Raw genomic sequence first — 23,422 nt, 5'->3', positions numbered from 1 at the left:
TAGCAATATTGAGACTATCGAATTTTGTGATAGGAAAGGTAGTTTCTCCGTCTATATCCCTCATTTCAGACCATCCTGAGTGGGTCCTTTGCGTTCCGCAGGTGAGAATCCACCCTGCCTCGGTTCCACAGGTGAAAGCCCGCCCTCTCTGCGCTCTCCCCCAGGTGACCATCCGCCGGCGATCGAACCGGCGACAATGCCAGCCATTGCCGCACCCGTAGAGCTCGCCCGACTGCGACTAGGACTCCGGCTGGACGAGAACAAAGCCTCCTTCGGATGTGCAATGGTGAATTTGAGGCTGTTGATACGTCCGCCCCTGTACTTCTTCAACCAAGCAAGTTCGTCTTGAATCTCCAACAGGGCCATGCCAAAAGCGTCCTGATTCTCCTCATCGGTGATAACGATTGCATTCCTCTTATCACGCTTCTTCTGCGCCCACCTCTTGATGAATGGGGGGCACATCTTGGTGGCGATGCGATCAGGGAACATTCGGATGAGCACCCCGACGGGTAGAGAGAGGAAACCCAGGACAAGTGCACAACCCCACATTGCTCCATTCTGTGGTTCTGCTTGAAAGACCTCCCAGCTGCCGACGAAGATGATGAGGACCTGCCCCGCGATCATGGTAAAGAAAATTCCAACGAAGAAAAGGTTCTTGGTGAGACCCTCAAAGATATTGAGGTTGTTGTCGAGGCGACGGTTGTTCAGTGCGTTGAAGATTTGCATCCAGGTAAATGTGTTGAAAACGAGTGTTGCGTGCTGATGCTCTGCTTTCTCTGGGTTATCCTGGGCGAAAATGGGGGAAAGAATGCTTCTTCCGGCAAAGTACAGTATCAGAGTGATGATGAGCTGGTAGATGGCCTGTCCGATGATCATCTTCCACATGGTGACCGAGAACAATGACGCAGTCTTCAAGTCAGGCTTTCGATTGAGAATCTTGCGGTTTGGGGGATCCGTGGCCAGGGCGAGAGCAGCCATCGTGTCCATGATGAGGTTGATCCAGAGCAGTTGCACAGCTGTGAGCACAGATTGCTCTTCATCGCTCGACACAGCTGAGATGAATGCAAGGAGAACCGCAGTAATATTGACCGTGATCTGGAATTGAAGGAACTTCCTGACGGCGTCGTTGACAGCACGTCCCCACATCAATGCCTTAATAATCGACGCGAAGTTGTCGTCCATTAGGATGATGTCAGAAGCTTCTTTTGCCACTTCTGTGCCGGAAATATTCATCGCGAATCCGACATCTGCGGCTTTGAGAGCAGGTGCATCGTTGGTGCCGTCTCCAGTGACTGCAACGATTTGACCCATCTCCTTAAGACGCTTCACCAGAATCCTCTTGTCTTCAGGCGAGGATCTCGCGAGGACCTGTAAGTTCGGTATGATGGCTTGCTGCTTAGACCTGGACATTTTCCGGAACTCCTGACCTTCAAGAGCCAGGCCGCCTGCGGTATAGATACCACACTCGGTAGCTATTGCCTTTGCTGTGATGATGTTGTCGCCCGTGACCATTCGGGGAACGACACCAGCCATGATGCAATCTTTCACGGCCTCGGTCACTCCAGGACGGAGGGGATCTTGAATACCGACAATCCCCAAGAGCACCATTCCATCAGGATACTTTTCAAAAGCGGCYTGTGTCTTGTCATCCTCCGACCTAGCCATGCYCCGTGGTGGCCATGATTCTGACTCGAAGTCCTGGTAGATGAATCCGATTGTACGTAGAGAGCGGGAAGCGTATTCATCGATCAGGGCCTCCAGTGTCTCCTTTTCGGTACCACTCATTTCCTTCGACTCGATGCCACGAGTCGGGTCGGAGACGATACGGGTACAATGACCGAGCATGATCTCGCTAGCACCTTTCACAATGAGTCTATAGCCTTTGCCATCCCTCAGCTTGATCACCATTGCCATGGACTTCCGTCCAGAGTCGAAAGGAAGGATTTGGACAACCTCGGCGTTGCTTCGTTCGATGCTGACGCGGTCCATTCCTAGATAGTCCCGGGCGAAATCCAGGAGAGCTGTTTCGGTCTTTGAGCCCACATACACCTGCTTTCCTTCCTGTTCGGCCTCGAAAGCGGTTGAGTTGATTGCAATACTGTCTTTCCACAGAAGCTTTACAGAATCTCCGAGCTGCGGGATCATCTCTGCGGTAGGGATGTCCTCCACGCCGTCATGCATCTKTTTCGACTCGACATTGACATCGAGTACATTACCCTCGGTGCGGCCGCTGAATCTATGGGTGGTACCTAGAGCACCGGCGACGACAGTCATGACGTTCTGTGTGAGTGTACCAGTCTTGTCTGAACAGACGGTGGTTGCGTTGCCCATGATTTCGCATGATCGTAGAACTCGTACCAGGTTGTTGTCTTTCAGCATACGTTTCGTTGCATACGCCAGAGCGAGTGTTACAGCAAGCGGGAGACCCTCGGGAACTGCCACCACGATGATCGTCACAGCGACAATGAAAATTTTGATAAATTCCTGTCCTTTCTCGGCGGAGGTGGAGTTATCATTCTTCAGGCCAACACAGAACTTGATCAGCAGAACGAAGAACAGAAGCAGGGCAGCAGAACCTCCGATTTTGGCAATGTACTCCGCCAAGTTGTTCAACTTGGCTTGAAGAGGTGTCATGTCGTTGCTTTCTCGGAGTGCCATCATTGTTTTGCCGTGGGATGAATGAACGCCAACGGCAGTGACAAGCATTCGACCAATGCCCTCGGTGACCTTGCCGCCGGACAGCATGAAGGGATCAATCTTTTTCAGCGACTCGCGGGCCTCGATAGCATGAAGGGCTTCGTCGCCCGGGGTCTTCTTCAGCAGATCAGATTCACCAGTGGCAGATGATTCGTCGCATTTGACACCGTGACCACTGATGAAGATGCCGTCGGCTGGGATGACATCGCCTGGCTCAACGAGCAAGATGTCCCCAACCATCAGATCATAAATGTTGATCTCCTGAGTGTTGCCCGAGCGGCATACTTTGACTTGGCGGTCATCCTTCTTCTTGTTCAGCTTCGCAAACTGCTTTTCCTTTTGAAAATCGTTGACAGCGCCGACCATAACGACAATGACAATTGCAACAATGATGGCAACACCCTCAATCCATTCGGGACTACCTTCGCTGACGGCCTGGTAAGTGCCTAGTGAGAGGGCAATAACCGCAGCAACAGTCAGCAAGATGAGGATCTTGTCGTTGTATGCCATCCACATGAGCTCGAATATGCTCTTGGATTTGCGCTCCGGCAGCCGGTTGTCTGCGAAGATGCGCGTCCTCGCCTCCACATCCTCCGCATTSTCGACACTTATTYCCGTATGTCGACTAGCCTTGAGGCCCTCTTCCAGCCCCACCAGTCCTCCCAACGCGTGGAAGGCGCCCAAGCTCTTGGGATTAATTAACTTTCCCAGCTGACCCGGGGTGTATTCGAAAGGATTGTTTTCTCGTTGAAAGTCGGCCTCAGTGCCGGGATCTGGTTGGAGGGCTTCATTGTCCGGGGTGATCGAGGGCGCGTTCTCGTCCGGCACAGAGAGKAAGCCTTGAGCGGTGGTGGACGTCATTTCGTGTACGGCGCATCTCCTGCCGCCTCAGCAAGTGAGCTGGTAGGGTGGAACTGCAAATGAGGCCTGCTGTAGTAGAGCTGTCTGAGGATGATCCCGGGGGGGATATGTTGATCAAAAGTTCGCGGTCAAGTAAAGTACTCGGAGCACGAGATCATCAGCAGACGCCAAACTGCAGGTGCTGCCACGCCACACCGTGCTTGCTAGTGAGGGTGACGATGATGGCTAGCGACGTGGTCGAAAAAATGGCCATGATTCTTTCCACAGCGGCGAGGCGCGAACGGCGGTAGTCCACCCAGCACCCAGTTGTGATTGCCCCAAGCACAGCCTCCCTTGGCGGCATCAGTTGAAAGTGACGCTAGCGCCTTCGCCGGTCGGTTAAGCAGCGGACCGTCCCAAAAGCCAATCAATGCCTTGCCAAAACGAGCCAAACAATTTGAATGCAATCAACTTCCTGGTCGCGATCAAACGTCGGTTGATTTTGTTCAGAAACCTCCCTTCTCGAAGAAATTCAACCACATCCGCTTCAATCGACGCGGTCGCTTACACCGATTTCTTCATTTACACATCTGCAGCGTCTCGGGGAATACGCCAGGGCCGTGCATCCTGCGACGCATCGGCACATGCCTGATGGTCTTGGCTGATCTCCCCTAACAACGCATGCCAATGTTTGTCCAAGAGCTCTTCGACGCCTTGATTCATTTGGGCGAACCGGATCGAAGCAGGGTTTCACGGCCTTCGAATCGATCGCAGCCACAGTCGCCACAGTCCTGCTGATATTCTACGAATACTTAAGGAAAGTTCAATTCTAGATCTCTCCAAGTGTTGCCACGAATGGATAACGAGATCTGTAGGCCGCTAGACGTTTTCAACACAATAAGATTCCGGGGGACTGGTAACATGCTTGGACTACCGTACATTCACCGGCAGAACTGCAACTACCTCCGTACCTATGGGAGCTGTAAAGCCTCTTGCATCATTCCCACCGCTGCCAACAGCTCATTTTCCATGTGGCGTTTGGCGACGACGTTAAAGCTTATAGGCGCGCCTGCGTAGTTATACCCGGACCATAACTCTCTCACCACACGATCCGCCTCGCTCAGCACAGCCACATCCTTGTCGTATTCGACTTTATCTTCAACCTTGAATGGAGATGGGACTATCAACCCAGGGTAGTCCAGCACGTTCCAGAAGTGCGGATTACTAGTGTTGTGTATCAAATTTCTAGACAAGACGATCAGTAAGACAAATAGCAGACGAGGCACTCTTGGCACACCTACCCAGTATCATGAACACTTGCCGGGGACATTGGACATATGACAACATCAGGATCGCCTTGAGAGATCCAGTCTTCGAGGAATTGTGCTCGGAAAATGTCTCGCTCGAAGCGTCTCGCGGCTATGGGTATGGCGGTCTCTTCTCGTCCTCTTGCAGCATCAGGATCGAGGCTGAACGCGTGTGATATCAGACCCTCGAACACGGGAAAGGTGGGTTCATTGCCAGCTTGGAGCGCCCCCAAGGCACCCTTCATCCCATCGTGGACGACAAGATTGTTGAACAACTTGTGTGCCTGTTCGGGCTTGTAGAAAGTGTAAGGCAAGACATCAAATCCGTGCTGTTGAAGCTGTGAACCAGCCCATTCAAGTGCCTGAGCTACCGGCGGCTGAGGCTGAACAATCCCATACGTCTTGAGAATTCCCACCTTCAACGTACTGGCCCTTTTTGCGGTACCGAGACCTGTGTATGGTATGGGTAGGGTGTCTGGGTCCTTCAGATACAGCTTTCGCGAAAGCACATGATTCAAAAAGTAGTCGAGATCTCGAAGGCTATGACCCATGGGTCCAATGATGCTATCCAACGACAAATCTGGAGGTGAAGGTCCGAATTGCATTCCTCTCATTGGCAAGAAACCGCTCGAGGCTTTGAATCCGTAGACGCCGCAGAACGAGGCCGGGATCCTAATGCTACCGCCGAGATCACTTCCTATTCCAAAGGGCGAACCCCGTAAAGCGAGAAGAGCTCCCTCGCCTCCAGATGAGCCACCAGACGAGAGGTCTATGTTGTGGGGATTCAATGTCCTTCCCAGAAAAGATGTGCTCTCCAAGCTGAAGACCAAGGCAGGCTGGTGTGTCTTCACATAGAACACGGCACCCAATTCTCGAGCAGTTTCGATAAGCAGGCAATCTTTTGGCGATATCATGCGGCTGGCTGCCAGGCCTGCGGACCACAGCTGGCCTGCTACTGGAACCGTCTCTTTGACACTGATCGGAACGCCATGGAGTGGACCAACAACCTTCCCCGTTCGTGCGAGGTGCTCATCCAGTTCTTTTGCTCGTGAAAGCGCCTCTTCCATGTAGATGTCCGAGAGGCAGAAGGTGAGCTGATGAGCAATCATGGCCCGTTTGCAGAAGGCTGTGGTGACTTCAACGGATGTCAATCTCCCAACACGAATGGCTTCGGCCAAGTCAACGAGGCCATAATTGCTCGTGATATCGAGCTCCGCAGGTGTAAGAAGGCCACAGTCTGCCGGAACGCCAGTAACATTGAGTGGCGGGTTCTCTATCAAGCTCTTGGGAATATGTAATTCTTTGGGGATCCTCGCTGCCACTTTGTTGAGAATGTCCTGGCGGTTGGCTTCGAATTGAGCGTCGCCGCGCGGTATCGCTTTTCTCTGGATGATGTTCAACATGGCAAATTTTGTCAACTTGAGGAAGTTGTTGTAGCTCAATCCTCTTTTATCTATTGAAAATGTGGGTTCTGTAAGAATGTCAGACTCACTGCAGCGTATGCATGCACTTCTCATGCGAGATAAGCCACTTGTCTATGTTGCTTTGCAATTCACGCTGATCTCATATGCATCGGAACACACATTGCATGCTGACGTGGACTGTCCACCGCACGAAGCGGTGAACGCTGAACATCAGCATTCTGTATCTTCACACAATACACACATGTTGTGCCTGCTGAGATCAGTTCTCCTCCATGTGACTCYGAATCAATCTACTAGAGGGTAATTGGAAGAAGAGGTAGTGCCCATTGCATCTCAAACCAACTACAGACGAGATTTTCCACCTCCACCTCCCTGACCAAGATCCAACCCAGTGAGCTTCTCCAGCTCCTTAACAGCCAGATCTGCTCTTCCCAGCTGTACCTTGATCGTTCCCATTCCCAACTTCTTCGCAGTCCTCAAATTCCCACCAATATCATCCAAAAACGTGATATCCTGCGGTCTCACACCCATCCCATACTCATTCAACTTGACATACTCATGCAGCCTCGTAATAGCATACTGGTAGATATCCGGTGCAGGCTTCCGCATCCCGACATGTGCGCTCGAAATAAAGACATCAAAGACCCCCTTCAGCTCCTTGTTCTGCTTCCCCTCAGGCGTCGAAGCATCATTGAAAGGGTGATCAGGCGGGAAGATTGAGGTATTACTCAATGCACCGAGTATAAGCTGGCCCTTGCTCTTATCCGCCGCCTTTCGCAGTCGCTGCAACGCAGGCCACATGTGTGGATCTGGTTCCCGAGCTATCCGCATCATCTCCCAGTATAGCCATTCAGCATCAATGTCTGGGACAGGAGGTGCTTGAAAAGCAGCTTCCTCCGCTGCATCGCTGAGCTTCTCGTTGCGTTTCTTGGCCAGGTCTCGGGCGTAGTATTCTCGCCAGCGTTTCTCGTTGGAGAGATCGCTTTTGAATTCGCGGAAGAAGCCTGCATCTAACAGGATATCGCCGCGCTCGAGCTTCTGCCATGCTCCCGAGGGATTCGTGGCTGAAATGCAATAGTTTACATATCCTTGTGGTATTCCCTTCTTCTTCTCATAGTCCAAGATTGCTTGGAATGGCGAGACGACGCATACGCCTCCGATATCGAAGAGGAGCACTCGAGGATAGCCGTTCATCCTGGCTGATTGATGGCCTTTCCTTCAAAAGGGATCGATGAGAGACGTGGTGCACAGAACGTGTACATCATAGACATTTTGATTGCCGCGTTGTTGGACAGTGAGATGGGACATTAACCGGGGCCGAGGTCTTTCAGCTTCAGCTCTGTTCTACGCCAAGCAGCTTGGGTTGGCATTGGATTTTATACCTCACATGCTATTTACTTTTGTACCCTGGCTTTCCCTGCACAAAAGCGAGGACCTCTGCTCCTATCTCGTCATTTTCAGCGCGTTGGGGGGGTGGAAAATCAGACTGATCGTTACCCTCAGCGTCAAACTCCCTCATCAGCATTTCCTGAGCTAGCAAAAGTTGCTCATTCAATGCCCGGTCCTCATAATTAGCCCCCCGTACAGATCTGTCAACTTTGAAATTCACTGGGCGAGGCGGACTCATGCGAACCGCAGGCGCTGCTTCAGCACTCGCGGCAGGCCTGCAGCTCGCGTCAGCCCCAGGGCTTTCGGAGCATGATCGATATCTAGAAACTTTGCGGAGAGGGACTCGAACACGAGGTGCTACCTCGAATGTTCGTATTAATGCTTTTCCAACGCGTGGCTTCACGTGCGGTGTATGGTAGCGAACATGAACTGTATCCTTGTGCACAGGACCGCTCTTGGCTGAGACCATGTGTTTTCTGATCGGCAGAGGTTTTCGATGTTCTTCGACGGGCTTGCGAGCAGCTTCGGCGGAGAGTCACCGTTCCGTTTCCGATATATCATCGCCAGATGCCGTCACTGGTACAGTCTTATTTCTGGCGTTGGGTAGGGAATTCCCCGTCAGCCCTCGAAGATATTGGCCTAAACCAGTGCCTTTGACATTGCCTCCTCGGATCGTGAGATTGCCGAAGGGCACATCGATTTTGGTTTGTGATGCGCCATTCTGCTCGCTCGTCAGATTGACAGCCATGCCACCTTCTGAAAGCATGCCAAAGGTATCATGGTGGTGGAGGTCAGTATGAGGAGCGTCGTCTCGAGGTTCAATGCCAGGCGTTGCGCTTTCGGGAAGATCGTCGATACTCGAGGGGATGACACCAAATGTCATAGCCCGATCGGAATCAGCCGCGTAACGGGTGTCTTCAATTAAYGGGGTGTTCGGTTCCTTGGGTGCCAGGAAGAACATGACATTTTCACCAGGTTTAACAATCTCGCCAAGAGCCTGTCGTTGCTGGTCGGCGACAGTGTCGTCGGTGTATTCGTCTTCAAAGGTGAATTGCCACCCTTGATCGCTACGCAAGTCTCGCGTGCTATATCCTGTGTCTGGGTCAAGACTGAGAAGACCGGCTTTCTTTCCCCAGCCTCCGCCTCCAGACAGAACCCTAGCCAGGCGACAGCCTTTCTGGAGTACATGAAGACCTCGCATATTCCAGCGGCCCTGCCAGATTGAATCGGCCCATAGAGCTTCCAGCACTCGTCTGTCGAGATCAAGCAGTGAAGCGGGGAGATCCACTGCAGTCTCTCTTGCTCTGTCAGGTAGGATAAGAGCCCAAACCTGGACGGCGGCTGGAGCAATGCCAAGAAGCTTGAAATAATCGGAGACTGCAGTTTCGAGTTCTTGCGAGGCCGAAAGAAAGGAAGACGGCTCCGGGACGTAGTTCGGATCCAATCTCAGATGTTGATCTTGGGTAAAGGAGTGCGGTGACAGCTTTCGAATGATGTTACCCATCGAGCTCATGATTCTGCGGACTGGCGTGAGTGGAATAAAAGGCATGTCATAGACCGTGTAGGCCGTTGCGTTGTCGAATGGAATTGAGAGCATTTGCGACTCCAGCCGCTTCGAGGCGGACCGGTGAAGCGATCCGCTGGTAGCATCGAAATCGTAGTGAGTGTGTATCAGAGTCGAAGGTAGGCCATTGGAGAAGGTAGTCTGCGCAAGGGGTAGGTGGACCGTGGCTGAATCTGATGATTTCGATGAGCGTGGTAGACCAAAGCTGATTGAGCCGGGCTTCTGCGCGGACATTTGTAATGGTACTTGGGACGAGATCGACAGTGACTCGAGAGGATTTGACACAAAGGCATATGCTAGACCCTCGGAACCAGCGGTGGCGCCATTGGGAGCTGGCAAGCGGTCGACCACAGCAACGACAGCATCGAGAGACTTTGATACCACGCGTCGTTCGTTGAATCGCTGCATGACATGGAGAGGAAGGTTGGGATCCAGCGCATGTTGGGCAAAAGCAGGAGTCACGAAGACTGTCAACAACGAATTGGTGTCGTTCCGCTGCGTTGCTCGTCCCACTGGCCGTGGCTGAATCCTAGTCAATAGCTCCTCCATGGTGGTATTTTGCGGTTTACGCGACTCGACCAGGCCCATGAAGACACCATTCCTGGAAGATTCGCCGGAATCATCTTGCTGGCCACGGGCTCCATCCTGGACCGCCGACCTGAACAAGCCAGCATCATCGGTAGATGGATGAGCAAAACATCTGCGCGGAGTATTGTGCCACGTCGAACGGATACGAAGCGTGAACGCGCTCCGTGTTCCAACCCTGGCCGTATGTCTAATTCCGCAGAGCATTGATTGGCCGTCGTGCGAATTCGAATCAGTTCAATGTCCCGATGATCGAAGTCCTGGAATGAAGTTTGACGAATGAATTGACGATGTTGACGTCGTCTCCATCAAAAGCGGACCTGGCTCCTGTCGGCTCCACTCCTCGCTCCTTTTGGAACTAAAAGATGTCCGTCCCTGATTTTCGGCCCTGCATCTTCTGGGACAACGGGAGGATTATCCACCTCTCCTCGAAGCGCGATCGATCCATCTTTGGGAGCGAAGCATCACTACTTCCATCCACCCAATGCCCTCAACACTTGGYCGCCCCTCCCAACTCATGACCGATGGCCGTCACGCGCTCGCTTCGGCGTAATACCGCCATCACGTACGTGCTCGCGGGCGTGCTGTGCGTCTTCTTCCTGTACTTCTTCTTTGGCGACAGCGCGCGGATCCCCTCCATCAGCACCGCTCCCAAGCAGCTGCTGAAGAGCAAAGATGCCGCCTCCAACGCCCTCTCCCCGCCCTCGCTGCCTTTCCGCAAGCCCGCCATGCTCGGTCCGAACGAGGTCGCTCCCCCACCGCCCGTTGTACACTATCACATGAACAATGTCACCACCACCAGCGATCCCGTCGGCAATCGCGAGGCCGTCCTGATCCTCACACCCCTCGCACGCTTTTACCAGGAATACTGGGACAACCTCTGCAAGCTGTCATATCCACACGACCTAATCTCCCTAGGCTTCATCATCCCCAAGGGCAGAGAGGGTAATTTGGCCACGCAGCAGCTGCAGGAGCGCATCGCCAAGACGCAAGCTCCCTCGAACAAGAACCGCTTCGCTTCCATCACAATCTTGCGCCAGGACGAAGAGCCACCGAATGGCCAGAGCGAGTCCGAGCGACACGCCATGGCTGCGCAGAAAGAACGACGTGCCTCGATGAGCAAGGCCCGGAATAGTTTACTATTCACCACTCTGGGTCCCACCACGTCTTGGGTCTTGTGGCTAGACAGCGACGTTGTGGAAACACCGCCGAGTCTTATACAGGACCTCGCGGCTCATGATAAGCCCATTATCGTTCCCAACTGCTTTCAGCGCTACTTTAACAAGGACAAGGAGGCCATGGATATCAGACCATACGATTTCAACAGCTGGCAGGATTCCCCAACTGCGCAATCACTGGCGGAGAAGTTGGGGCCAGATGAGATCCTACTTGAGGGATACGCAGAAATGGCGACGTACAGGAATCTCATGGCTTACATGCATGGTATGTTGAACTTTTCGAACGTTTCATCATCTTCATCTGACTCTGACTCTGTCCAGACGATCCCAGCAACCCAGGAAAGGTGGTAGATCTTGATGGTGTGGGCGGAACCGCATTGCTGGTCAAAGCGGAGGTTCACCGAGACGGTGCCATGTTCCCACCATTCCCCTTCTATCACTTGATTGAGACGGAAGGCTTCGCCAAAATGGCGCAGCGATTGAATTGGAAGTCTTATGGCTTGCCAAACTACCTTGTGAGTCTGATCATGCCTCTCATGGTACTCCCGCGTTACTGACTTTGGCACAGGTGTATCATTACAACGAGTAGTCTGTTTATTTGCACGGCGCTAGAGGCGCAACGGGGTGGCATATAGAGCATAGCCCACGTCGTGGATACTGTATATCATCGTGCATTTATGGAGGTTGGGACAGCATCGGAGGGAGTTTCTGTAGTTTGAACAAATGCAGCCATGTCGTGCATTTCTTATTTTGAACTCTCCCCTGTAACGTCTGCCAAATGCTCGATGAATCTCCTGCCTATACAAAATTACAGCATCCATAGTACACTCTACACCCATGAGTTGGGATCTATTGCCAGCTAATGAACAACGCCTGGCATACTGTACAAAAATTGATCAAGCCATCAACAATGCGCTCAATGGAGCGCTCTCATAACACCTTCAAAGGCTACAAGCGCCACCGCATTGGCGGGGAATGCTCTTAGGAAACAAGGCACGAACCCCCGCCAGTACCCCTGTAGTCCCGTCTCTCGATAAACAGCAACAGCAGCATTCTTCCAATGTGGAAATTTGCGATCGGGTCCAAGGGAATCTGTCATGATTCTCTGCTTAATCTTTCAAGTCGTTAGCATTGAACGTCCGTTAAAAATGTTGGGCCGGCTTTAACTTACAACGTCCGAAGGATACGATGTCAACCAGAAGATCTGAGCCGATAGTCCACCCGCCCAGAAGTTGACCGCTGGGGCGCTGAGGTTTGTGTTTCTTTGGAAATACCGAGTAAAAACATCATATGATCCCCACCAGAAGCAGAAGAACGTCCTAAAGATGAGGGTGGCGGAAAGGCCGTGGTACAATCCTCGAATACCATGCTGGTTCGACAGTTTCCTTGCGCAGTCCACAGGTCCGGAGTATAGACGTTCAGCTTTGTTGGTCTGATATTGAACCTGCAATCGAGCCTTGACATGCTCGACAGGAGCTGCGATGAAAGAGACTGTCCAGCCGGCGAAGATACCAGCAAGACCATGTCCGACGACTGGTAATCGATTTCGCTCCTCAATACTGAGTTTCTGGGTGGGATGATCTGGGCGAGCTCGCAGTGGTTGGAAAACGTTTTCGTTCAGAAGACGTCGATAGAGGGTGAGGGAACCGAGCATGACAGAGTCCATGCACATCCATCCGACCAGAGGAGGTGTGGCACCCTTGTATAATCCATTGACACCTTCTTTACGAAGTGTCTGCATCAAGCAGTCGACTGCGCCTTTGAATTGTTCCTTGGTCGATGTTTGGAGCCTGACCTTGATAGTGTCGAATGGATGACTTGTTCAAGTGTTAAGTTGTAGTCAGAACAATGGCATGATGATTTACATACCCAACACTCAGCTTCGCGATTCCTGAGAACACTCCGCCGACGAATCCTTTGTAGTTGCCATTGTTTTTCGAGGTAGTGTTGTTCACAGGCTGAGCACTCGCAATAGTCGTCGTGGAGTCGTTCAATTGAGCATGTGAAACTTCAGGCAAGGATGCGACATTGTTCACCGTGCTTGCAGACATTGAGAGATGAAATACTGAATACTTCTCCTCTCTGCAAGCATACTGTCGGGATGGCAAACTAAAAGAAAAGATTGGTAGATGGATGCGATTGATGTCTCGATGTAGGAAGGACTGATCTGATCGATCCCTGCTGGCGTATGGTGATGATTCATTTCATTCCCCATAGGGCCGCCCCACCCTAACTTTCACAAGGCCCGGCCGCTTGTGAATATTCGTTTGCTATCTACCAGCATGTAGTCTTTACATTGGTCGTGACCATCAAGGTCGCGTCATCTAACATATACATTACTACACATATCTTACCAGCATCATGTCCTCCGCCCAAGGCAATGCCGCGAACCCTACGCCGGAGCGCGTGGTGGATTCCAGCAAAGTATGGACGACGCTTATCACAAACACAATCTACCTCTCGGGCCTCCTCACGCTCGATGCATCGCTCAAGTTCGCGGGCTCAAAGTACCCACTCGTCGCCCTATATACCGATACTTTCCCTCCCGAGGGCCATGCCGCGCTGGACGCAAGAAATATACCGAAAAAGCGCGTGAGCTATCTACTCCCAAGCGTAGAGAAGGATTACAGCAACGACCCGCGGTTCTATGACTGCTGGTCGAAGCTGACGCCTTTCAGCTTGGTAGAGTATGACCGGGTGGTTCAGCTGGACAGTGACATGCTGGTCAGGCAGAACATGGACGAGTTAATGGACCTCCCACTAGACGGCGCCGAAGAAGCTGGCAAAGGACAGAGGGTGTTCGCCGCCAGCCATGCTTGTGTCTGTAATCCCCTGAGGAAGACGCACTATCCCAAGGACTGGGTTCCAGACAACTGTGCCTTCACCTCGCAGCACTCCACCCCGGAGGAAGCTCAGGAGACCGGCGCGGGTCCATTGGCAGGTCTCGGACAGCCCAACGGCGGACTTGTGGTTGTAGTTCCAAGCTCGCAGGTATACGACATCATTTTGAAGAAGCTGCRAGACCCTACTCTTGATTACGACTTTGCGGATCAGCAGTTGCTTGGCGATCTCTTCAGAGGGCGGTGGGTGGGCCTTCCATACATCTACAATGCGTTGAAAACGCTTCGATGGAAGGGTGTCCACGATGCCATCTGGAAGGATGACAAGGTGAAGAATGTCCACTACATCTTGTCACCGAAGCCATGGGATGAGGGCAAGGCGGACAAAGCGGCGAAAGGCCGTGATGGTAGCCATTCGTGGTGGTGGGAGGTCACCGAGAGACGGCGGGCCGAGGAGAAAGCGAAAGGCATAGACGATGGCTTTTAACAATGTGCATTTACAGATGTTGTAACATTTCGGGTGAAGAAGCAAAGGACGGGCTATCCTGCGAATAAGTCGACTACGACCGCTTGCTGTAGCACGAGAATGAAGTAGATACAAAAGTATTGGGCACGCGCCGTTGCATATGCAAGCTTTCTCGAGGCTACTTGCTCTCCTGCAGATATTGCCCGATGTCTTGTCGTGCTCCCTCTCAGCTATCTGTTGTGGTCCAGGAAGAACCTTGAAGCGCCGGGGGGGAGACGCTCGATGCTTTTACGCTGCTCAGTACTTTATGTACTCTTCTTTGCTCTCCTCTGCTCTGCTTGTAGGGCAATCGCGGCGCCGATAAGGTCACACAGATTGCCAGCATTGAAACAGAAGTGCAGGCGGGAATTGAAAAGGTCCAATGGTATTGCTCCGGTACCTGTCGTGGTTCCACTGTTCATAACGAAACCTTGTGCTGATCGCTCGCTCCACCCTGGAACTAGTTCGATAGGCGGGTCGTCGCAGAGTCCCCCGCCGAAGGTAAACCTCCTGAATAAGGCAGAACTAGCATAGGAAAAACGGAACCTCGCCGTCGCGTCTTCTGACATCCCCATTCAACAACATCGACACCCACTCCGCCGAAACACTCCTCCGACAACCCACCTCCACATTCCGCCGCCGCCGCCACCATGGGTCAGAAGATCTCCAAGATGATGAATCAGATCTTCGGATCGAAAGAGATGCGCCTGTTGATGTTGGGACTGGACGCAGCCGGCAAGACGAGTACGTGACCGACCTCTCCCTCCTCGCACAAGTTGCCGAAGCACCCAATGCCGTGAATGCTGGGGCGACATGCGCCGGCCGCTGCATGCAAACGACCGCTAACCGACACGCGCCGAGCAGCCATTCTCTACAAACTCAAGCTCGACACGGACGTCACAACCATTCCCACAGTCGGATTCAACGTTGAGACGGTCACCTACAAGAACACAAAATTCAATGTCTGGGACGTTGGCGGTCAGGACAAGATTCGCCCGCTCTGGAGACATTACTTCTCCGGCACACAGGGCCTCATCTTCGTCATTGATAGCAACGACCGTGACAGACTCGAGGAGGCAAGAAGTGAATTGGCGCGAATCATACAAGATCGCGAAATGAAGGATGCATTGCTGTTGGTGTTTGCGAACAAGCAGGACATTCCCGGTGGTATGCTTTTCCTGGGCTGACGGCGATGGGAAGGGAGACGTTGCTAACTGTGGATGTGTACAGCGATGCGACCAAAAGAGGTTTCGGATGCGCTCGACCTGCAGCGGATAGCTAAGGACCACACCTGGAAAGTCGAGCCCAGCTGTGCGACAACCGGGGAGGGCATCTTCGAAGGCCTGGCATGGTTGAGCAGCAACGTCAAGCTGCCGGCGAAATGAGTGAAGCGAGCGAGAACACATCTCGGCGGTCCTCCTCCCTGGACCTTTGAGAACCGACCGCCGCTCAACGAGCACATCCATCACATATGTGAGCCGCGAGTGGCACTCTCACATGACCCCTCCCACAACACACCACATGGCCCTCTCCCCGGCACCAGGATACCCCCGCACGTCTGCGACGAGCATAATATTTGTGTAATACTACCTTCTGTAATATCAGCGTGGCTGGCCACGTCTTTTGGGCGTGGTCATCTTCCATTCCCTTCATATGAGCGTTCGAGCATAGTTTGGCTGGGAGAGCGATTGGTCCTGGGACAGGCAGGCTTTGTTGACACGGTCAACAACAGCAGACTTTGGGATCGAGCAACGGGTCCTTTTTTTGAGACTGTAGTTGTATGGATGTGCACAATGACAAAACAAATTGACTTTTCATAAAAGACGTACAAGTAAGTCCACGCGGCGGTGCAAGTCTGTGGTCGAGCTGTACTTGCTCTTCGCCTCTCTCCTCTCACCCACTCACATCTTGCTAGCGGCCTCCTCGCTCAGCTCGCAGAACGCCCTGAATGTCACCAGAGGTTCTCCACCCGTGCTCTCTAGCACCAACGCCGCCGTAGCGCCCACAAAATAGACATACCCCTCCTTGATCTCCTCAGTCTTTGGTCCGACGCTGATCTTGCCTTCACCCTTGGTGCAAATGATGATTGAAGGTCCCTCGATGGCTTCGAAGCTGGCCTTACCTCCTGCAGCATTGATATCCGTCTTGACGACGCTGAACTCCTCGATTGGAGGGTCGTAGAGAATCACTGATGAGTTGGAGCTGTATGCCGTTGTGTTGAGTTTGACGTACGCATAGTCGACTGGCGCCATCTTCTGCTCGCTGATTGGTGCGTAGGAATATGTTAGTGTTGACGTGAGGGTATCTACGTCTTTGAACTTGGGGGTGAATCCTGCACGGATCACGTTGTCGCTCGATGCCATGCATTCGATGATGTCTAGTACTTGTTAGTCATGCTACGGACAGTGATGTTGGAGGTTATGCTCACCGCCGGAAAGGTAGGCGTGAATGTCATCTGCTTTCAAGAACATGGCCTCGCCGACCTCAAGCTTGACGTAGTTGAGGAAGAAAGTGACGAACAGGCCAATGTCGTTGGGGAATTGATCATTCAGTCGTACCATGAGATCAGCCAGTTCTTGCCCATCGTTTGACGGTCCACCTTCTCCTGCAAATTGAGACCCTTCCTCTTTGGCTTGCTTGATGAGCTCCGGGGCTGCCTTCTCAATATCTTCTGGCTTTGACTGCATGAGAGATGCAAATGCAGCTTGGAGCGCTTTCTTGTTCTCCTGAGTCTTGTCGCTATCTTCTGTTGTCTCCTGGCCAGAGATTACTTTCTCAAAGTTACTGGCAGCGTCGTCGCCGACGAGTTTTCTCAGACTAGGAACTGTGCTGAAGAAATGGGCAATCTCATTCAACGGTCTGAATCCGCAGAGTCCATCAAAGTCCGTGACGGCAATGGTCATCTCGGGCTTGTGGTTGTCATCTGGATAGTGCTCTGGGTCCTTGGAGTGGAGTTGTTCTGCGAGTTTCTTATTCGGATGTGCCTGGATTGAGAGAGCCTTGTTGATGCTGAGAACCTTGAACAGAAATGGCAGTTTCTTTTCATATCGCTTGTAAATGGCGGGAGACATCAATGCTTGATTGTCCTGTACGAGATCTAGAAGCGTGCGGCCGGTAGTCACATCCTTCGAGGGGTTTGACGGGTGTGTTCCCATCCATAGCTATCATCTATCAGTATGCTATCGTTGAGTGGGGTTTTCGGAGCTTACTTCAGCATATGGCTTGTCCTGCTGAATCGAAAAGTCGCTAGAAGGTGTTGCGGACGCAAAACGGGCGGCGGCTGAGTCGTTGCCAACCTTGCCTGCGATCTTGTCAACCAGAGCTCAAATCTCATACCATGCGAATACACTGACCCCATTCGTAACTGTTGCAACCTAAAAATCATCATGTCAGTTCTTCATCTTGTTTGCTTCATTGCTTTCACTCACCGCACTGCAATCGCACAAGTGGAACCTGCATTTTTTTGACGTAAAATGAGGGGAAATCCGACAGCTTCTATCAGGCAAGCAATTGCGAAAAAGTCTCAAAACTGTATTGGCTTGTCGAGAAATCGATTTTCCGACGGAGACACAATGACGGACGACGCAGCGCTTGGAATCCAATCTTGAAGGTCAAGTTTAGGTTTGAGTTGAGGGCAGGAACGCCGGATTAATCGGTCGTACAGGCCACCGTAGGACAATCAATCCACGCATTGCCCAACCTTCTTGTTCCATCCATCCCTAGATGGCAATCCCTGACAACATAAATTTACCATTATCATGTCGGGTCGGAGCAGAGGGAGACAAAATCCCAATCAAGATGCAGACGAGGAACGGCGACTATGGAAGGAAGTGAAAGACAAGGCCAAGGACGTCGACACTATGGTTGTAAGTGCACCGTCACGCGTTGATTGCTAGGCAGACAATTCAATCCTTGAAAAATAATAATAGTCCATCATTGACATGTCTCAAGGCAAGATCGAATGAGATTGGTCGAGAGATCATCGAGGTTGAAGAACAGCAAGACGCAATCATCAAGTCGGGCAAACTCAGCGATGCAACGCTGGATGAGCGACTGGATCAACTCTACCGCGAAAATGTAAAACTGTCCGAGGATGTGACCGGGCTGATTGAAGGCAAATCCAACGAGATGAACCTGCTCGATAGTATCAGCGTTTTGGCTGGTCTGAGAGAGGCCTCGGAGGATTCTGCGGCACAATTGCAAGCTAGCCAAGGGCATCGAGCAGCGAGCGGCAAACTGTCGCGAGGTCCCAAAAAGACTGGAAGCAAGAACAATTCCGCAGTGGCAGCCACGACAGAAGACGTTGAGAAGACCCCTGCAGCACCCTCTCCCAGAATCATCCTAGGCGGACCTGGCAGTCGACTGAATGCCAAGGAGAAATCTTCACGTTCTGGGAGTATCGCAACTACCCGCGAAACCTCTGTTAAGATCGAGGATGGAGCCGAGTCAGTTGCCAGTAGCGCGGACGGTGTGTCAACGACCGGCGCCAATAAGGGATCTGCCTCCAACAACCGTCCTTCCAATCGTTTGGTGCTTCAAGAAGGAGAGATTGTGTTCTGTCGACACGATCCCAAGACGATTGATACCATGGAGGGCGAGGGCATACTCTGTAGAGTCACGGCTGTAATTGGCGAAGGGAAACAACGACGCTACGAGGTTCAGGATGCTGATACCCAAGGAGATCCTCCGCCTCCTCAGCGCGCGTCCGTTGCACAACTCATGCAGATCCCGCACACCAACAAAGGTCTGAGCGATCTTTCCAAAGGCAAGCAGGTACTTGCGCAATATCCTGATACCACTACATTCTACAAAGCAGAGGTCAATGAGCCGTGGAGGTCGAAAGTCCTTGCTGCTGGCGAGAAGGGAGAGCTTGTTCGCCTGAATTTTCAGGAAGACGAGGAACCGCGAGAAGTCGAGCGGAGATTTGTCTTGACAGAGAAGTGAACGAATGCCATTACGATGATAAGGTAGACTGATACATGTAATGATCAAAGCGCAGGCGTTGATGGCGCATTCTGTTGGTAGGCACGAAGGCTATGATGGCAGGTCCGTTGGAAGGTAGTCACCAATTGTAATTGTATGTACCTTCGCTCACCTTACTGCTCTGTATTTTCTCCTCGACACCCTCTACTACAGCTTAAAGTCATTCTGCACTATCACACACACCATCGGCTCCCCGTCAGTTGGTACCATTTATCGATATAATATCTGGCAACCTCTGGCAGGTACATCGGCGTCGTCTCACTTCCAGCAGTCACACAATCATGGTAGCTGACAAGGCCGACGAGAGCTCTCGGCCAGAAAAGGAGAGGCCAACCTCGCAGGGATCTGCTTCATCGGGCGACAATTATGAAAAGTCAGACTCTGATGATGACGATATCCCTCCAGATGACGCTGGCGAGGACTCTTCAAGCAGCGCGGGACCGGCTGGTGAAGGTGCGGCCTTGTCTGAGAGGCAGAGGTCGAAGATGCCTATTGAATCCGACGAAGAAACAGAGACGAACACGCAGTGCAACACAGGCGTTCGTGTACCACTCAAKAAAATCAACAAGGAGCACAAAGCAGACTTGAGACGGAGTAAAAGCGCCGGGAATCAAGTAGAGACCACCGGATCTGGCAGCACTTCTCGGCGATTAAGCATTGGGGAGCAAATCAAGGCGATTGCGCAGAAATGCCACATCAGGCGCAATTCGCAGCTCGAATCATCCGGACAAGCCAATACCCAACGGTCTTCTCGACCGACTTCTCGAAGAGGCACCGAGTCTGCGGTGGACTTTCAAGGAAAAGTTTCCGTCAAGCAGGTAGATCGGAATCTTGACCCACCAGCAGCTGTGCACGAGTCTCCCACGGACGTAAAAGAGCTACAGGCGGGTGGAGTTATTCTTGATAAAGCAGGCAGAAAGGCTTCCCTGAAGGTCACCCTGGCTAAGAAGGAGCAGGAGAAGAAAGAACAGAAGCAGCGGGAGTATGCTGCTTCTCTTGCCCTCAGAGAAGCAAGGTCTATTGCTAGCAGAGCATCTTCGTCTTCGCAAGTTGAAGCAAGCTCATCGAGGGCCCCCCATGGGCTAGGCCAAGGTCTTCTGGACCAATTAGTAGAATATGACCTGGAGGATCGGGTGGAGCGGGAGTCGTCAAGAAACCAGGAGAATATCACTCCAACCATTGCGGATGAGCCGCCTGTTGAGAACTCCGACAATACGGACATCGATGACCATTCTGACACACTGGGTACGATATTCAACTCCCCTCCATTACGTCTTGTAGTCATTAATCACCACATACAGAAGACGATTCAGACGCTCCTGACGACAACACACCTCCTGACTACAGTAAGCCTCCCGACGACAGTAAGCCTCCTGACGACAAGCCACCCCCGACCACCTTGTGCGCCCAATTTGGAATCACGTACGACCAGGATCCATCAGTTGCAATCCAGTCACTCAGCCGCACTGCGGGCCTTCCGAGCTACCTCATTTCGCCACGAGGATCTCACTTTCACACATCTTCCGCGGACACACAAGCAACTGGAAAGCCAGTCTGCTGGACCCCAGAGGTGGCCATTCTCGACAAAACGCCACCGGAGCCGTCTCCACAGCATGAGCAATTTGCCGCAGCGAGCAGTGACCTTTTAAAGCGTCATGGGTTCTTCAGTTCCAACTTTGTCTTGTATCTTCTAGATCAGCTTGGGAACGAGTTTTGTCCAGATCCAAGCGACACGGCTCCAATCCCTGGAATGCATTGTTCCGAAGAATCGACAGCAGATCAGACCAAGGACTCTTTATCAGCCGTACAGATCGTGATAGACGAGCATGACTGGCTGGAGTATTCTCATTCCGCACAAGAGGAAATTTCGAGATCGCCTGCGTCAATGATTCCATGTTCAACCGAGAACTTGGCAGGTGCGCAAAGACAGTATGATAGGCTCGATCTGTGCCGTCCTTCCAGCATACCAAGTGCCCGGTCTTCACCAGAGACTGAGGAATCGTATGTCTGTGACATACAGAGCCCTTCTCCCTACTCCCTCGACGACGCGACATCTGTCATCAGCGAACGCTGTGCGCCAACTTGGCTTCAACCGACTATGTTAAACTTGGGTATACAATCTCCTGTGTCTCCCGAGCTTCATAACAGCAACGACTTCGGAGCGATGCTCGAGAAATCATACAACGCTTCGTGTTCGACTCGCACGCCGCCAGCAGATTTGGGCACTCTGTACAGGTCTAACCTCTCGGGGAAGTCCGTTACTCGCGCTGAGAACGATCCAGTTGACAATTCAGCTGCCACCGCTGCAGTCTGTGCGCTGACTGTGGAGGATGACAAAGATACTGTAACGAAGCTGTTGCTACTGGAGTCCTGGCTTGACCCCTTGATCGTCACATCTTGCCAGATGGCTCCTCAAGGAGAGACTCAGAATTCTCGGGACGCTCAAAGCATTTGCAGCTCGAAGGACTGGGTCGCAAATGCGCAAGATGTACAATCTTCTCATCGGGGCCCATTGGCTCGACTGGACATTCCTGCCCCAAGCACCCAGGGAGACTTCAATGCTGCCGACTATCACACACACGAAGACCCTCGCCTTGATATGCTTGGACTCTATAGAGGTCCAGACATGTTGAAAGTTCTCACGCCACAACCTGACGTATCGCAGCGAGCAAGCTCAAGTTCGAGTACCATCTCACAGAGTTCCATTGTTACCGCGTTCAATGACTCTGATCTGGCCACGTCTAAGAGCTTTGATCATATTGCCACCAGTCTCAACGGCTCTGGAACTCGTTGCCTGGACATTGACAGTCATTGTGTTGGAGCAAACGCAGAACCTTCTTTGGCATGCTCTGACACTCTGCTGCCAAAGCGGTCGGGCTCGAGTTCAACTAGTTCATCGCGGACATCAATTATTGCCGCTGTCACTTCGCCCTCGAACGCTTCGACTATTTCCCATACATCCTCTCACTCGGGAAGCAGTTCTGGAAGCTCCGGTAGTGTTCCGGTCGCGTTCGGACTGGACGGCATGTCACAAAAATGGACACCTCGAATGTCGAAGTCCCAGGCCAGCATACGCATGGACAAAGACTCCAATGTCTCCTATAAAGATTCTTCGAGTGACACTACCGATGAGCCCTCAAAGACATGTCCAGTACCTAATACTGAAGCTTTGAGGAAGTTTGTCATGAAGCATCCTAGCCTCCAGCCCGCACATGATGCTGGCAAATCCGCGAAGAGACTGGATGTTCGTATGACGGTCCAAAAGAGAAGACGGCTCGAGAACTTGTRGGGTCCATGCTCTGAAGGCGAGGTACCAGAAAGTGGGATCCCTGGTTGCAAGACCTTTCATACAGTCGAGGAGGCGCCAGAGCTGGCGTCGGGTCACGAACTCGATGCAACTCCATCCCTCATAGACGGACGATGATGACGATACAAAGTCTAACAACATCAAATGGAGACATTCATTCCTCCGACATGCTACATTTACCCCTATTTCGTTCACGGACAAGCACGACAAGGGAAACCGGTCAAGGGATGAGTGGTGGTCTTGGGCGTGAATGGACTGATATTGAGGCAAGAACTCGCCCGAAAGAGCAATCGCTGCAATCTGTTCATTCACTGTGCACTGTGACGCACGTAGCTAGTTTTTTTTTTCGCTCATTGTAGCAAACGCATTCGAGTTCTGTCCATTTCCACCTTGAACTTCTTCTTTGCAACCATCACAACCCCTTCATACCACACCATTTACCATCACCAACAAGATCCTCATCCACAACCATGACCTCCCCGCCGCTTCAGCCCGCGGGCGGCGAGTCTAGCAACACAGAAGCCCTCGCCTTAGCGGCTGAGGCACCCCCCACCACCGCTCCCGCCCAGCGCTCTCTGCCTCGCCGCAACTTGCCCGCCTCGGGCGCAGCACTGCCACTGCTGTCGCCAATGCCATCGCCGCCACGTCGGGTTGCCACCCCGACGTTGCCATCTCTCCGCGGGGCTGCCACCCACGCCACCACCACCGCCTCGCTGCGGACTCCTCTCGCCGGGCCTCGCCCACAACCACCGGCGAGAATGTCCCGCCCATCTTCGCTCTCTGCTTCGAGTGACGAGGACGAT

General features: G+C 52.4%; 11 protein-coding genes; 5 read left to right on the top strand and 6 right to left on the bottom strand.

The window, feature by feature from the left end:
- Window positions 1–60: 60 nt before the first annotated feature.
- On the bottom strand, window positions 61–3,558 carry RCC_10203 (related to calcium transporting ATPase; the record flags this gene model as incomplete). The annotated part of the gene is made up of 1 exon (XM_023775434.1): window positions 61–3,558. The coding sequence occupies one exon, from the start codon at window positions 3,556–3,558 to the stop codon at window positions 61–63; it is 3,498 nt and encodes a 1,165-aa protein (XP_023631202.1).
- Window positions 3,559–4,508: 950 nt separating this feature from the next.
- RCC_10202 (related to general amidase) lies at window positions 4,509–6,247 on the bottom strand (the record flags this gene model as incomplete). XM_023775433.1 has 2 exons in its annotated part: window positions 4,509–4,782; window positions 4,839–6,247. The coding sequence occupies 2 exons, from the start codon at window positions 6,245–6,247 to the stop codon at window positions 4,509–4,511; spliced, it is 1,683 nt and encodes a 560-aa protein (XP_023631201.1).
- Window positions 6,248–6,610: 363 nt separating this feature from the next.
- Window positions 6,611–7,462, bottom strand: RCC_10201 (related to epoxide hydrolase; the record flags this gene model as incomplete). Its single annotated transcript, XM_023775432.1, has 1 exon — window positions 6,611–7,462. The coding sequence occupies one exon, from the start codon at window positions 7,460–7,462 to the stop codon at window positions 6,611–6,613; it is 852 nt and encodes a 283-aa protein (XP_023631200.1).
- A 730-nt stretch (window positions 7,463–8,192) lies between these two features.
- On the bottom strand, window positions 8,193–10,013 carry RCC_10200 (uncharacterized protein; the record flags this gene model as incomplete). The annotated part of the gene is made up of 1 exon (XM_023775431.1): window positions 8,193–10,013. One exon carries the CDS (start codon window positions 10,011–10,013, stop codon window positions 8,193–8,195), a length of 1,821 nt encoding a protein of 606 aa, XP_023631199.1.
- Window positions 10,014–10,330: 317 nt separating this feature from the next.
- Window positions 10,331–11,573, top strand: RCC_10199 (probable protein MNN9; the record flags this gene model as incomplete). XM_023775430.1 has 3 exons in its annotated part: window positions 10,331–11,249; window positions 11,306–11,499; window positions 11,553–11,573. 3 exons carry the CDS (start codon window positions 10,331–10,333, stop codon window positions 11,571–11,573), a joined length of 1,134 nt encoding a protein of 377 aa, XP_023631198.1.
- A 327-nt stretch (window positions 11,574–11,900) lies between these two features.
- On the bottom strand, window positions 11,901–13,035 carry RCC_10198 (related to carrier protein YMC1, mitochondrial; the record flags this gene model as incomplete). XM_023775429.1 has 3 exons in its annotated part: window positions 11,901–12,098; window positions 12,156–12,801; window positions 12,854–13,035. The coding sequence occupies 3 exons, from the start codon at window positions 13,033–13,035 to the stop codon at window positions 11,901–11,903; spliced, it is 1,026 nt and encodes a 341-aa protein (XP_023631197.1).
- A 310-nt stretch (window positions 13,036–13,345) lies between these two features.
- On the top strand, window positions 13,346–14,311 carry RCC_10197 (related to galactinol synthase; the record flags this gene model as incomplete). The annotated part of the gene is made up of 1 exon (XM_023775428.1): window positions 13,346–14,311. One exon carries the CDS (start codon window positions 13,346–13,348, stop codon window positions 14,309–14,311), a length of 966 nt encoding a protein of 321 aa, XP_023631196.1.
- Window positions 14,312–14,979: 668 nt separating this feature from the next.
- On the top strand, window positions 14,980–15,714 carry RCC_10196 (probable ADP-ribosylation factor 6; the record flags this gene model as incomplete). XM_023775427.1 has 3 exons in its annotated part: window positions 14,980–15,073; window positions 15,194–15,496; window positions 15,560–15,714. 3 exons carry the CDS (start codon window positions 14,980–14,982, stop codon window positions 15,712–15,714), a joined length of 552 nt encoding a protein of 183 aa, XP_023631195.1.
- Window positions 15,715–16,230: 516 nt separating this feature from the next.
- RCC_10195 (probable mannose-6-phosphate isomerase) lies at window positions 16,231–17,788 on the bottom strand (the record flags this gene model as incomplete). XM_023775426.1 has 5 exons in its annotated part: window positions 16,231–16,706; window positions 16,758–17,490; window positions 17,539–17,630; window positions 17,683–17,703; window positions 17,758–17,788. 5 exons carry the CDS (start codon window positions 17,786–17,788, stop codon window positions 16,231–16,233), a joined length of 1,353 nt encoding a protein of 450 aa, XP_023631194.1.
- Window positions 17,789–18,087: 299 nt separating this feature from the next.
- RCC_10194 (uncharacterized protein) lies at window positions 18,088–19,273 on the top strand (the record flags this gene model as incomplete). XM_023775425.1 has 2 exons in its annotated part: window positions 18,088–18,195; window positions 18,281–19,273. The coding sequence occupies 2 exons, from the start codon at window positions 18,088–18,090 to the stop codon at window positions 19,271–19,273; spliced, it is 1,101 nt and encodes a 366-aa protein (XP_023631193.1).
- Window positions 19,274–19,593: 320 nt separating this feature from the next.
- RCC_10193 (uncharacterized protein) lies at window positions 19,594–22,736 on the top strand (the record flags this gene model as incomplete). XM_023775424.1 has 2 exons in its annotated part: window positions 19,594–20,557; window positions 20,614–22,736. The coding sequence occupies 2 exons, from the start codon at window positions 19,594–19,596 to the stop codon at window positions 22,734–22,736; spliced, it is 3,087 nt and encodes a 1,028-aa protein (XP_023631192.1).
- Between the last annotated feature and the right edge of the window lie 686 nt (window positions 22,737–23,422).

Source organism: Ramularia collo-cygni, assembly GCF_900074925.1.
Source record: "Ramularia collo-cygni strain URUG2 genome assembly, contig: RCC_scaffold21, whole genome shotgun sequence".
Lineage (NCBI taxonomy): Eukaryota > Fungi > Ascomycota > Dothideomycetes > Mycosphaerellales > Mycosphaerellaceae > Ramularia > Ramularia collo-cygni.
The sequence above is the reverse complement of the archived record's forward strand: the minus strand, read 5'-3'. Positions and strand labels throughout refer to the sequence as shown.